The sequence below is a fragment of the Cervus elaphus genome, chromosome 22 (genome assembly GCF_910594005.1).
Source record: "Cervus elaphus chromosome 22, mCerEla1.1, whole genome shotgun sequence".
Taxonomy (NCBI): domain Eukaryota; kingdom Metazoa; phylum Chordata; class Mammalia; order Artiodactyla; family Cervidae; genus Cervus; species Cervus elaphus.
Window position 1 is genome coordinate 35,730,162 of NC_057836.1, and position 12,367 is coordinate 35,742,528.

General features: G+C 38.7%; 1 protein-coding gene across 3 annotated transcripts in view; it reads right to left on the reverse strand.

The window, feature by feature from the left end:
- The window catches only part of ITPR2 (inositol 1,4,5-trisphosphate receptor type 2), a 563,379-nt gene that overhangs the window by 178,086 nt on the left and 372,926 nt on the right, over window positions 1–12,367 (reverse strand). For all 3 annotated transcript variants that reach the window (XM_043881798.1, XM_043881799.1, XM_043881800.1), the window contains 5 exons: window positions 11,765–11,873; window positions 10,856–11,043; window positions 5,458–5,641; window positions 4,502–4,758; window positions 349–549 (listed from right to left, as the gene is read on the reverse strand). In XM_043881798.1, coding sequence (XP_043737733.1) covers window positions 349–549; window positions 4,502–4,758; window positions 5,458–5,641; window positions 10,856–11,043; window positions 11,765–11,873 — 939 coding nt within the window. The remainder of the gene's footprint in view (window positions 1–348; window positions 550–4,501; window positions 4,759–5,457; window positions 5,642–10,855; window positions 11,044–11,764; window positions 11,874–12,367) is intronic.

A 12,367-nucleotide genomic window follows, 5' to 3' on the forward strand; every position in this document is an offset into this window, starting at 1 on the left:
ACAATGCACTGCAGTGGAGCCAAAGAAGCCAAAGGGAGTTGATGCCACAAATCCTGGAGAGACTGACTAAACATGAAAACTGATCAATGATGAAAACACATATTGTACTCTGATTTTTATCTGGGATGTTTTCATGGGAATTTCCTTTTACAGTTAAATTAAATTAAAATATGGCATAGTATTTGCTAGTCCATAATTCAGTCTTTGTATGCTTTGTTAGGAAAGTAAAAATATCTGGCAAAGTAAAAGAAAGATCTTTCAAATGCACACAAAGCTTGGCTCTTTCACCAACTTGATCCTTTGGCTGACTGGTTGGAATAATTTTCATGAAGGACTGCTTTCAGTTACCTGATTTTCATGGCATGGACCTTGACAATACTCAGTCAAGCTCTCCAGAGTCTGGTTGACCAGCACCACATTCTTCTCATTGATGTAGAGACCCAAGAGTCCCAGGCCCCCTGTTGTACTTCCACAAATGCAATCCAAAAACTGAAGGGTCTCACAGACTAGGTTGTAATTGGTTTTGTTGTTTTGATTCCTTAGGAAGTTCTAAACACAAAAGAAAATATACCCAAGGCATTAAAAAAAATCCCTATGCTAAATGGTTTCAGTTTTCTTTCTATGAGTGTTTATCCAACTCAAGAGGATCCCCATGGCAATGTGGAACGGATCTGCTCTTTAAAAGGAAGTATTCACATTTATTACATTTCTCTTGGGATTAAGAAAAGAGAGATATATTTTTCAAGCATCTGTATTTATCAATACAGTTCATAACAACATCTCTCAATGTCATTATCTTAAAATTATATACAAAGGGCAACATAATTAAGTAGCAGGTAAGGAGAAAAGAAAAAGGAAACCAGAAGTAGTTAATTAGGGAAAGAAGCAATCGAATAGTCAACTAAGCAATCCCTTAAACATAGTGCAGCTTCAAATGATACAACCACTAAGAAGGGCAACTTGGAGGACCTGTCAACATTTTCAGTAACAGACGACTACAAAGAGATCCAGAGCACACTGCTTGTAATAGCCCCAACTGAAAATCACACCATACCAACCACAGTGTGACTGATTTAATAAATAATTGTATATCAAACACTGGAATACTTAGAAGCTATAAGAATGAGGTACTTCAGAGGGCTCTCCTGGTGATTCAATCACTGGGACTCTTCCTTGCAGTGCAAGAGATGAAGGTTTGATCCCCGGTCAGGGAAGTAAGATCCCAAATGCAGAGGAGTAACTAAGCCCGCATAGTCTGTATGCTCCAGGGCCTGCCCACCACAACTAAAAGATCTCATATGATACAGTGAAGATCCTGTGTGTGCAACTAAGACTCAATGCAGCCAAATAAATAAGTAAATACTTAAAGAAGGAGGTACTTCAATATGTACTGACATAAATACAATTTAGTAATAATTTAGTAATTAACTTAGTAATAATTAATCTAGTAACTGTTGTTATTCAGTCACAAGGTCATGTCCGACTCTTTGAGACGCCATGGACCACAGCACAACAGGCTTTGCTGCCTTCGCCATCTTCCAGAGCTTGCTCAAACTCATGTCCATTGAGTTGGTGATGCCATCCAACCATCTCATCCTCTGTCATCCCCTTCTCCTCCTGCCTTCAATCTTTCCCAGCATTGGGGTCTTTTCCAATGAGTTGGTTCTTCCCATCAGGTGGCCAAAGTACTGGCATTTCAGCACCAGTCCTTCCCATGAATATTCAGGGTTAATTTTCTTTAGGATTGATTGGTTTGATCTCCTTGCAGTCCGAGGTACTCTCAAGAGTCTTCTCCAATACCACAGTGCAAAAGCATCAATTCTTTGGCACTCAGCCTTCTTTATGATCCAACTCTCACATCCATACATGACTACTGGAAAAACCATAGCTTTGACTAGATGGACCTTTGTTGGCAAAGGGATGTCTCTGCTTTTTATTTTTTTATTTTTTCCATTTATTTTTATTAGTTGGAGGCTAATTACTTTACAATATTGTAGTGGGTTTTGCCATACATTGACATGAATCAGCCATGGATTTACATGTGTTCCCCATCCTGAACCCCCCTCCCAGCTCCCTCCCCATCCCATCCCTCTGGGTCTTCCCAGTGCACCAGCCCTGAGCACTTGTCTCATGTATCCAACCTGGACTGGCAATCTGTTTCACACTTGATAATATGCATGTTTCGATGCTGTTCTCTCAAAACATCCCACCCTCGCCTCCTCCCACAGAGTCCAAAATTCTGTTCTGTACATCTGTGTCTCTTTTTCTGTCTTGCATATAGGATTATCATTACCATCTTTCTAAATTCCATATATATGTGTTAGTATACTGTATTGGTCTTTATCTTTCTGGCTTACTTCACTCTGTATAATGGGCTCCAGTTTTATCCATCTCATTAGAACTGATTCAAATGTATTCTTTTTAATGGCTGAGTAATATTCCATTGTGTCTATGTGCCACAGCTTCCTTATCCATTCGTCTGCTGATGGGCATCTAGGTTGCTTCCATGTCCTGGCTATTATAAACAGTGCTGTGATGAACATTGGGGTGCACATGTCTCTTTGAGATCTAGTTTCCTCAGTGTGTATTCCCAGGAGTGGGATTGCTGGGTCATATGGCAGTTCTATTTCCAGTTTGCTCTGCTTTTTTAAGACGCTCTCTAGGTTTTTCATAGCTTTTCTTCCAAGGAGAAAGCATCTTTTAATTTCATGGCTGCAGTCACCGTTCAGTGATTTTGGAGTCCAAGAAAATAAAGTCAGCCACTGTTTCCATTTTCCTCCCATCTATTTGCTATGAAATGATGAGACCAGATGCCATGATCTTACTTTTTTGAATGTTGAGTTTTAAGCCAGCTTTTTCACTCTCCTCTATCACTCTCATCAAGACGCTCTTTAGTTCCTCTTTGCTTTCTGCCTTTAGTGTGATATCATGTGCATATCTGAGGTAGTTGATATTTCTCCTGGAAATCTTGATTTCAGCTTGTGAGTCATCCAGCCCAGCATATCACATGATGTCCTCTGCATGTAAGTTAAATAACCAGGGTGACAATATACAGCCTTGATGTATGCCTTTCCCAATTTTGAACCAATCTGTTGTTCCATGTAAGGTTCTAACTGTTGCTTCTTGCCATGCATGCAGGTTTCTCAGGAGGCAGGCAAAATGGTCTTATATTCCCACTTTTTATTTTATTTATTTATTTATTTTATTCCCACCTTTTAAACAATTTTCCACAGTTTGCTGTGATCCACAGAGTCAAAGGCTCTTCTACATCAAAGTAGAAGTATATGTTGTTTTTTTGGAATTCCCTTGCTTTTTCTATGATCTAACAGATGTTTGCAATTTGATAAGGTAACTACTAAAGGGCTTCCCAGGTAACACTAGTGGTAAAGAACCCTTGCCAATATAGGAGACACAAGAGACATGGGTTCAATCCCTGGGTCAGGAAGATTCCCTGGAGGAGGAAATGTCACCCCACTCCAGTATTCTTGCTTGGAAAATTCCATGGGCAGGGTAGCCTGTTGGGTTACAGTCTATCGGGCTGCAAAGAGTCAGATACAAGTTGGCAACTGAGCACACACACATAAGGGATTAACAAACACACACTACCATATATAAAATAGGTCTTCCCTGGTGGTTCAGATGGTAAAGATCTGCCTGCAATGTGGAAGACCCAGGTTTGATCCTTGGGTCAGGAAGATCCTCCGGAGAAGGGAATGGGTACCCTCTCCAGTATTCTTGCCTGGAGAATTCCATGGAAGACGAGCCTGCTGGGCAACAGTCCATGGAGTCCCAAAGAGTCAGACATGACTAGGCAACTAACACTTTCACTTTCACATATAAAACAGATAAATGTTAAGGATTTACTGTACAGCACTGGGAACTATTCAATATCTTGTAATAATCTTTAATGGAAAGTAATTTTAAAAGATAAATATATATATAAAACAGAATCATTTTTCTGTAGTCCTGACACTAACACAATATTGTAAATCAACTAAACTTCAAAAGCAAAACAATCCTCTTCTATATTAATGTTTATAATAAAAACATATGTTAACTCTGTTTATAATAGAAAATATATTAACTGTTTATAATAAAGACATATAAAGATACTCTGTATCCTCACTCAAGAAATATGAACTGAGTTGGCAATGATGAAGGCCCTCTAAGTCTTATAAAACCCTGAAAGGTACAGATGAGGCAAAACTGACCTTATTCAACAAATCTCAGAGTCCTAAGGTTAGATGATACCCACTGAGACTGAAGAGATGTGAGTTGAGGATGCAAAGAATGATACTGTAGGAATGCATAAAGGAATTTTCTTCTCATTTTTCTTCACCCAGATACCAAAATTTCTTCCCATTTCGGAAAAGCACCATTATTCTTACTATCTCTCCAAAACTTGACTTATTATCTCTCCAAGACTTGTTAGTTTTATCTGAATTTAATCACTATCATCATAGGCTGGATGCTTAGCTCTCACACAAAACAGAACAAGTACCTGCAGCTCCCGGTTGTGATTCTCACAGAGTAATTGCAGAAACCGCAGAATCGGCTGCATGATGGCAATGGCAGGGCTCATCGTGACTTCCTCGGCGGACTTGTCCTCCGCGTTTCCCGCTTCAGGTCCTGCACACATCATGTCTATTTCTGGATCCATTTCTCTTCTGTAGACACAGTATGCTTTGGATGTGGCCGAAGAAGCTTCTGTTAACTGCCCTTTCATTCCCTCCTTTAGATGTAATGATGAATCTCTTACTGAAAATAAAGCAGTACTCTTATATTTATGAATTAACTTCCATTTGCTAATTGAAAGAAGACAGTTACCCAAATTCTCTAACGACTGGACTTCAAATCACCTGACAAGAGGTGCAACAACTTCTCCCAAAAGAATCTGAAGGAGCAGCCAAAAAGTTAAATATGCACTGGGATATTTTTTTTTAAAGATCTTAATGCTTAGCCCATTTTAGAAGGGCTCTTGTCTTTCTGATAAATATAAAATTAAGAGCTCCTGAATACAAAAAAGTGAGAAAATAGTACAAAGTTCAAAATATTTATATGATTTTTTTTTTACTATCCTGATGACTTTGTTATTCCAAATTCCAAGAATCTTTCACAGAGTTTAGTGCTATAATTTTGGTTATTACAGTTTACATTTCATGAGCATTCAGAAGGTTTGGGTAGTTGTTCTTTACCATGAATTTCACAATGAAATCAAATATTTTCACGTCGCTAGTTGCTTTGCACTGATAATTCCTTGTTTGAGGCTGACCCCACAAAGCTATTTGAAGGTCAATACCATGACCACAAAAATTCAAGGACAGTGTTCTATACACAGAGGCACAGGTTGGATAATTAGACTAAGGTAAGTGAGATGACAAAGATAAATGAGATCTAAAAATCGTGTTACCCTCTTTTCTCTTACTCATCCTCCCAAATACTCAACTAGTCCTTTACCTCTCATTCGTGGGCCAGATGTCATCAGTTCTGGGTCATCATCCCTTTTTTTGTTACCTAAGTCGATGGTGTTAACTGTCACTGTTGATCTTATCTCTTTCTGAGCAGCCTTCATTCGGTCATAGAGAACTTTGAAGAATTTTTCTGATTTTTTTTGTTCATGTAACTGCTGGTAGAAGGAATACTGCAAGAAAACATATTTTAAGACATTGACCCCCAAGAGTGTTTGAAATAAACATAAGCATTATGGATAAAAGCCCATATTTAATGTGCTGCTCATGATTATTTCATAAACTGACAGCTTTAACAGTTTCCTATACTATTTACTGTGTCCTAATAACAGCTTATATTTGCTTAGTACTTTCCACTAAAATTCAACATAATTTTATGTTATTAAAGTCACCTTTAGTGATTATTTGTTTTAAAATTTCATAAGAACACTGTAAGAGTGGTATGCAAAGAGCTCTTTGATTTTTATATTATTATGAAGTCATATTTTGTGCAGTACTATATACTGAGGTCCTACTATGTTCTAGGCCCCATGCTGTGAAGTAACAGAACACTCAGGAAAAACAGTTACGATTCCTGCCTTCACAACTTTGTAATCTAGACTGGAAAACAACCACTAATTCTGTGATCCTGTGATCATCTTTACTTTTTACTTAGGTAAAGAGTTATTTTTCTCTGTGTTACCATGGCAGCCTCACGCATAGGAACCCACTGATAAGCAGGTACTAAGTCCCTTGGGTATTTTATTAGCTACACTGCTTTGCATAGGATCTAGGACAAGCCCACCCTAAAATGCATGAAGTGAACTCTGCTTCACAATCATCAATGATGTGGAAAGGATTCAACAGTCAAAGTATGATAAAAACACATCTCTGGAAATAATGAACCTTGAGATCATCTGCCCTAATCATGGTCTGCTTGGAGAAGTATCCAGAAGAGGTAGGAGTTAGGAAACGTGATATGCTCTGGACAAGACAGGATTCACATTGGGTGGTGAAATTTTAAGTTATTGATACTAAAACCACAGGACAGACACAACACAAACAAGAGAAATACAGTAAAAATAATTAATAAAGATAGTAATTCTAGTCACTGTACTGATATGAGAAGAGTTATACAAACTTGATGAGAGACAATGGGAAGAAAACATCTGAAGAAATAATGACTTCCAGATCAAGTAGAATTGCCCGTAATCCAATAGAGTAGACAATTTTGGGGAGTTTGGTTCCTACAGATACCTTTTCCTGAAAAAGTGCCTGAAACCATGACTCACAGGTCCTGGGACTTGCAGGTGAGAGTCTGTCTAAGGACATCAGACCTGGAAATGGATACCTGTCCTGAAATTTCTGCTGTGGGTGATGCACATTCTCAAACCGTTTTCATAAAGTCTTACAAGTTGGTTTCATACCTACAAGGGGGAAGCACTAGGCAGAGGGCTAGCAACAATTCAAGAAAGCAGGCCAAAAAGCCACAGTAACCATAGCAACCACAGTGAAACCATCAAGCTAGTTCTATTAATTCAGAGGATAAAGACAGATTTCAGAGACCTCTATGGTCCCATAAATTACCCTTATGCTTGAACCCTAATATTTTCAATATAGTGGCATTAGAAGGCAGAAAGGGATTCCTACATATTAATGAGGAAGTTATAGAACTTTGTGGTTCTACTAACACAAAGTTTTATAATTTTTGTTGTTCCTTGACATGTATTATCTCATTGATCCTTTCAGGACAACTGTGTGATGAAAAGAGCGTACTTCTTCCATTTTATATATCAATAAAATAAAATTTGGTGAATGTAAACGACTTGCCCAATATTATATAGTAGTAATAGAGAGAGGATTTAAATCTAGATTCTCCGACTCTAAATCACTATATAAAATAACCCTTTAAGCTCAAAATAACATGATTTACACGGATTTTTAAAAACTAAAAAGGAAATCAATCCTGAATATTCACTGGAGGGACTGATGCTGAGGCTGAGGTTCCAATCCTTCGGCCACCTGATGCGAAGAACTGACTCATCAGAAAAGACCCTGATGCTGGGAAAGATTGAGGGCAGGAGGAGAAGGGGGAAACAGAGGATGAGACAGTTGAATGGTATCACTAACTCATGAGTTTGAACAAGATCTGGGAGATGGTGAAGGACAGGGAAGCCTGGCATGCTGCAGTCCCTGGGGTCGCAAAGAATTAGACACAACTGAGTGACTGAACAAAGGAACAAAGCTGAACAGTATGACTTTAATAAAGATAAATAGCATGCTTTTATCATATATATATAATCTCAAGAGGTAGCATAACAATTTAATCCCTCACAAAGGTGCAGGTTTTGGTTAGGAAACCACCTCCATAAGCTTCAGAGTATAAGGGGAAACGCCCTGTTTTGTTTTGTTTTTTCAGGAGCCAAGGTGATAGGAAAACAGCTCCATGTGATAGAGGAAGGACTTCCCCCCAAGAAGGATGGAGGGCAACTAGAAATGAGAGGGCAGAGAAGAGAAATGAAGTGAGGACCCAGACAGATGAAGTAATATTAGGATGTAATGCGGGGTGGTCAGTCAGTGAAACTTCCCAGGAGTAAGTAGACAGAAGGATATTTTAGAAAGGACATTTAAAATATTTATTATTTATTAGCTGCATCATATGGGGTCTTCTGTTGTGGGGTGCAGGCTTAGCTGCTTCGCAGCATGTAGGATCTTGGTTCAACCACCAGAAATCAAATCCATGACCTCTGCATTGCAAGGTGCGTTCTTAACCAGAGGACCACCAAGGAAGGCCGGGAAGGAGATGGTTATAGTGCCTAAGAGCACAGACACTGCAGCCAGTCTGCATGGGCTCCAATCCTAGCTTGATTTCTCACCAGCTACGTGAGCCAACGTGTATCTCAGATTCTTCTTTGGTAAGATGAGATAGGATTCGAGTTCCTGCACAGGTTGTTGTGAGGATTAACCAAGCTAATACGCAGAAAGCACTAGGAGAGCCTAGTGTTTAGGAGGCATTATTCTCACTGTTGCTATTATTAGTGTACACTTTGAAATTGTAATTTAACCATCTTCTTTCTCCTCCCCTCAACCAATTTTTAATTAAGTACATTTAAACATATAAATTGATTTATGTAGCTAGGAGGGTAAAACTTAAGAAAGGGTATCAGATCCCTAATTCAGGACTACAGAACCTGGGTGTCAAGACAATCCCTGAACTAAGTAAGCAATTCAACAGTGGCCAATGAGACAATTAGAATATAAATCCCCCTGGATTTTGACAGAAGTCTTGGGGAGGGCAAGCATTCAAGCTGACCTCAACTAGATCTCTTAGGGCCAGGAGCACACAGTTGACATCTGGGTTACACAATGATGTAGATAAGTGAGAAATCCGGGTAGTGTAAGGCTGGTAAACAAGACTGTCATAACCCATTCAAAAGATTTTCATAAACAAAAATCACTGAATTCTATTTCATCAAGTATTTGTCAAATGGCTATAAAGCTGTAGATATGAAAAACAAGACATGATAACCCTACTTTAAAGAAGATGGCATTTAACTGGAGAAATGGAATGTCATATAGATAACAACCAAGCAAAGCAGCACAGGAAAAATGCCAAGTGAGCATCCAAGAAGCAAATGCTATGGGAGTTCAGATAAAGAATCGGTCCCAAAGGCCACAGCCAAGTAGGGAAGACTTTGTGAATAGAAATGGACTTGGACCACTCATTCATAGGGATGTTCACTTCCGATTATTTACTGAATCCCTAGGCTGGGCCAGACACGGTGCCAGAAACAAGGGATGTGAAGATGGAAAACATGTGGTCTCAACCTCTAAGGATCCATAATTCACTAGACACAGCCTGCTGTACCCATAAAGAGGCACACAGACACACACAGATGCGGAAACACTACTGCAGACATCTGCAGGATGCAGCAGAAGCATGGAGTCACTAGTGGGCAATTCTGCCCAGTGGGACCCGGGGTGAGAAAAGGCTTCCAAGAGAAGTTCATGAGTTGAGTCCTCAAAGAGGAGAAAGTGACGTGAGAAACGGCACAGCACATCTCAGGGGCTATAAAGAGCTTAGCACAGCTGGTGCACAAGAGCAAGGATGGAGGCGCGCAGACATGGAGCAAGAGAGGAAAGTCAGAAAACTTGAAGAGACTAGATCATGAAGGAGCATTTGCCTTTTTAGGGGAAAGTGACTGACGTTAAGCAGGAGAATAATATGTGTTTTGGAAAGGTATCTTTAGAAGCAACATTTTTTTTTTTTTTTAGTGCTTAATAAGATGTGGTGTCTACTTGCCATGAATAGGGAAAATAGATTCTGGAATTGCCAATTAGTTGTTTGCCTTCCTGACCAAGGCAAACCTGGAAATATCTGGTTAGTGAGTGGCAGGGCTGGGAGGAGGAAGCCTGTTCCCTGGAAACACGTCCCAGCTCTCAGGATCACACAGGGAGCTCTGCCTTCAGGTGTGGGGAAGTTCAGGGGCAACTTGGCAGGAGTTTCTAAGTCATGCGTGTGCCTTCGGGAAACAGTGGTGTGATCCCAGGTGCAGGTGAGCACATTGCTCACTGGAGTGGAGCGCTGAATAGATAAATGATGACACTCAAGTCACCCCTCCTGAGCTGAATGAGTAAACAGAACAAAAAAAGAAGGAATGGTTCTTCTCTCCCCACAACAGTGAAAGCGTCACCTACTCAGAGGCAGCAGGGTAACAAGCGCTGGCAGATTTGGGGAACAGGGAACAGAAGAGTTCTCCGTTTCTGAAAAAGTAACTGAGATGCATGGTGAATGTTATCAGAACTTGTTTTAATGTCAAGTACTGTATGAGGAATTTATATATATATTACCTCATTTAATAAATGCACTTAATTCCTTTTTTTACATATGATTCTGGGATAAGTCAAAATGTTGTCCTAATCTGCTTAGTCAGCCTAAAATTTCCCCAGGCAAATGAGAATTTCTGGAATGGTCTGCTTCACTGAATAATTTGCAAAGTTCTGCTTTCCAGGTAGCTCAGTGGTAAAGAACCCGTCTGCCAATGCAAGAGACTTGGGTTCAACCCCTGGATCAAGAAGATCCCCTGGAGAAGGAAAAGGCAACTCAGGCCGGTATTCTTGCCTGAAAAATCCCACGGGCAGAGGAGTCTGGCAGGCTACAGTCCACGGGGTTGCAAAAGAATCTAACAGGACTTCCTGACTATACAACAACAACAATGTAGTTACTACAGCAAATCAAAAAATTTATAAGGAAAATGTGATACAAGGTTGTTGTGGAGTTTTTTTTTTTCTTTTTGAGATAGTCATGTGAAACTTAATGAAAAATTATTACCTAGGTTTCCAAGACAAAGAAGTAAGAAACGCAAAGTAACCAAATGCAACCAGCGGCAACGATGGTGAGCAGGTACCTGAGTTTGTGTGTTCCCTCCTTCCAGCAAGGCAATGCCAAGTAAGATGCCTTCTGAAAAAATTCTGTCATTTTTGGTATTCACTATAACATCGATGACAAGCTCAGATGCACCTTCTTTATCCAGGAGACACTGAATATCTGACATGGATATCCCCATCTTATCTGAATCTTGCCCAGAAAAGCTTCCTGTGATTAGGAAAAATAATAAGTAAACCTTTGTCAAAAGGCAAAATTAGTTCTAAGGTTCAAATTTGTTTCATGAACCCAAAATCATACAAAGGGTTTTTAATGTGCTTTATACTTATTTTTCCAGTTTTATTGAGATATAATTGATATATAACATTGTATAAGTTTAAGGTGTACAACATTAATAATTTGATAAATGTATACACTGAAAAATGATGACTACAATAAGATTAAATTCATCATCTCATAAAGTTAATTTGTATTCCTTGTGATGAGAACTTTTAGGATCTATTTTCTTAACAACTTTCAAATATGCAATACAATGTTGTTACCGACAGTCATCATGCTGTATATTACAGTCCCAAGATTTATTTATTTAACTGAAAGTTTGTTCCTTTTGACCACTTTCACTTAATTTCTCTACTCCCCACTCTCTGTATCCGGAGACCACAAATCTGATCTCTGTTTCTCTGAGTTTTCAGTTTTTAGATTACATACATAACTGATTGTCACATACATAACATATGTCACTTAGCATAATGCCCTTGAGATCCATCCTAGATGACACAAATGGCAGGATTTTCTTTTTGCTATGGCTGATGATGGTGCTTTTTAAATTAATTTTTTCATATTTGTGCTATTTTAAGTAAAACACTAGAATAATACCGGCATGCACAGATGTTATTAAAATTTGAAAATAAAGGGAAAAATGATATCTTGCCTCCTCCTTGTGCAGTTTTGCAGTAGGTTCCAGAGAGGTGTCCATTTATAGAGACTCCATAATCACCTTTAAAGTATCGATTCAGGAGGATTTTTCTTAATGTATTACCCTAATAATAAAAAGGATAAGAAAAATTTTATTGTTTATTTTTCTAGTAAAAGGGAGAGCTATCAATACATTAAAATGCCACTTAAAATGCATTTTATCAATGATGTTGAACATGGAAAAACTAACATTGCATAATATTTTCTAAGGCAAAGATCTGCCAATATTTCCCATGAAAATAACAAAAAGTGTTGCCTCTCCAAGAAATAAAGCATAAATATACAGTATGTTTAATAGAACAATACAGTCACAAACTCTATAAATTTTAAATTGCTTCAAAAGCTGAAGGTCCCAGTGTCGGTCAGAATACTCATGGCGTCTAAAGAAAACACTGATTGATAAATAACCTAAGAATTGGAAAGGAAAAGCCTTCACTTAGATAGGCCCAGTAAAAAGAGCTAGAAAAAGTCCTAGGTATACAGAAGGTGCTCAAAAATTTAAGCTTGATAAGACAGAGTGAATTATATTTAAATTCCAAGAGCTTTATTCAGAAGACAG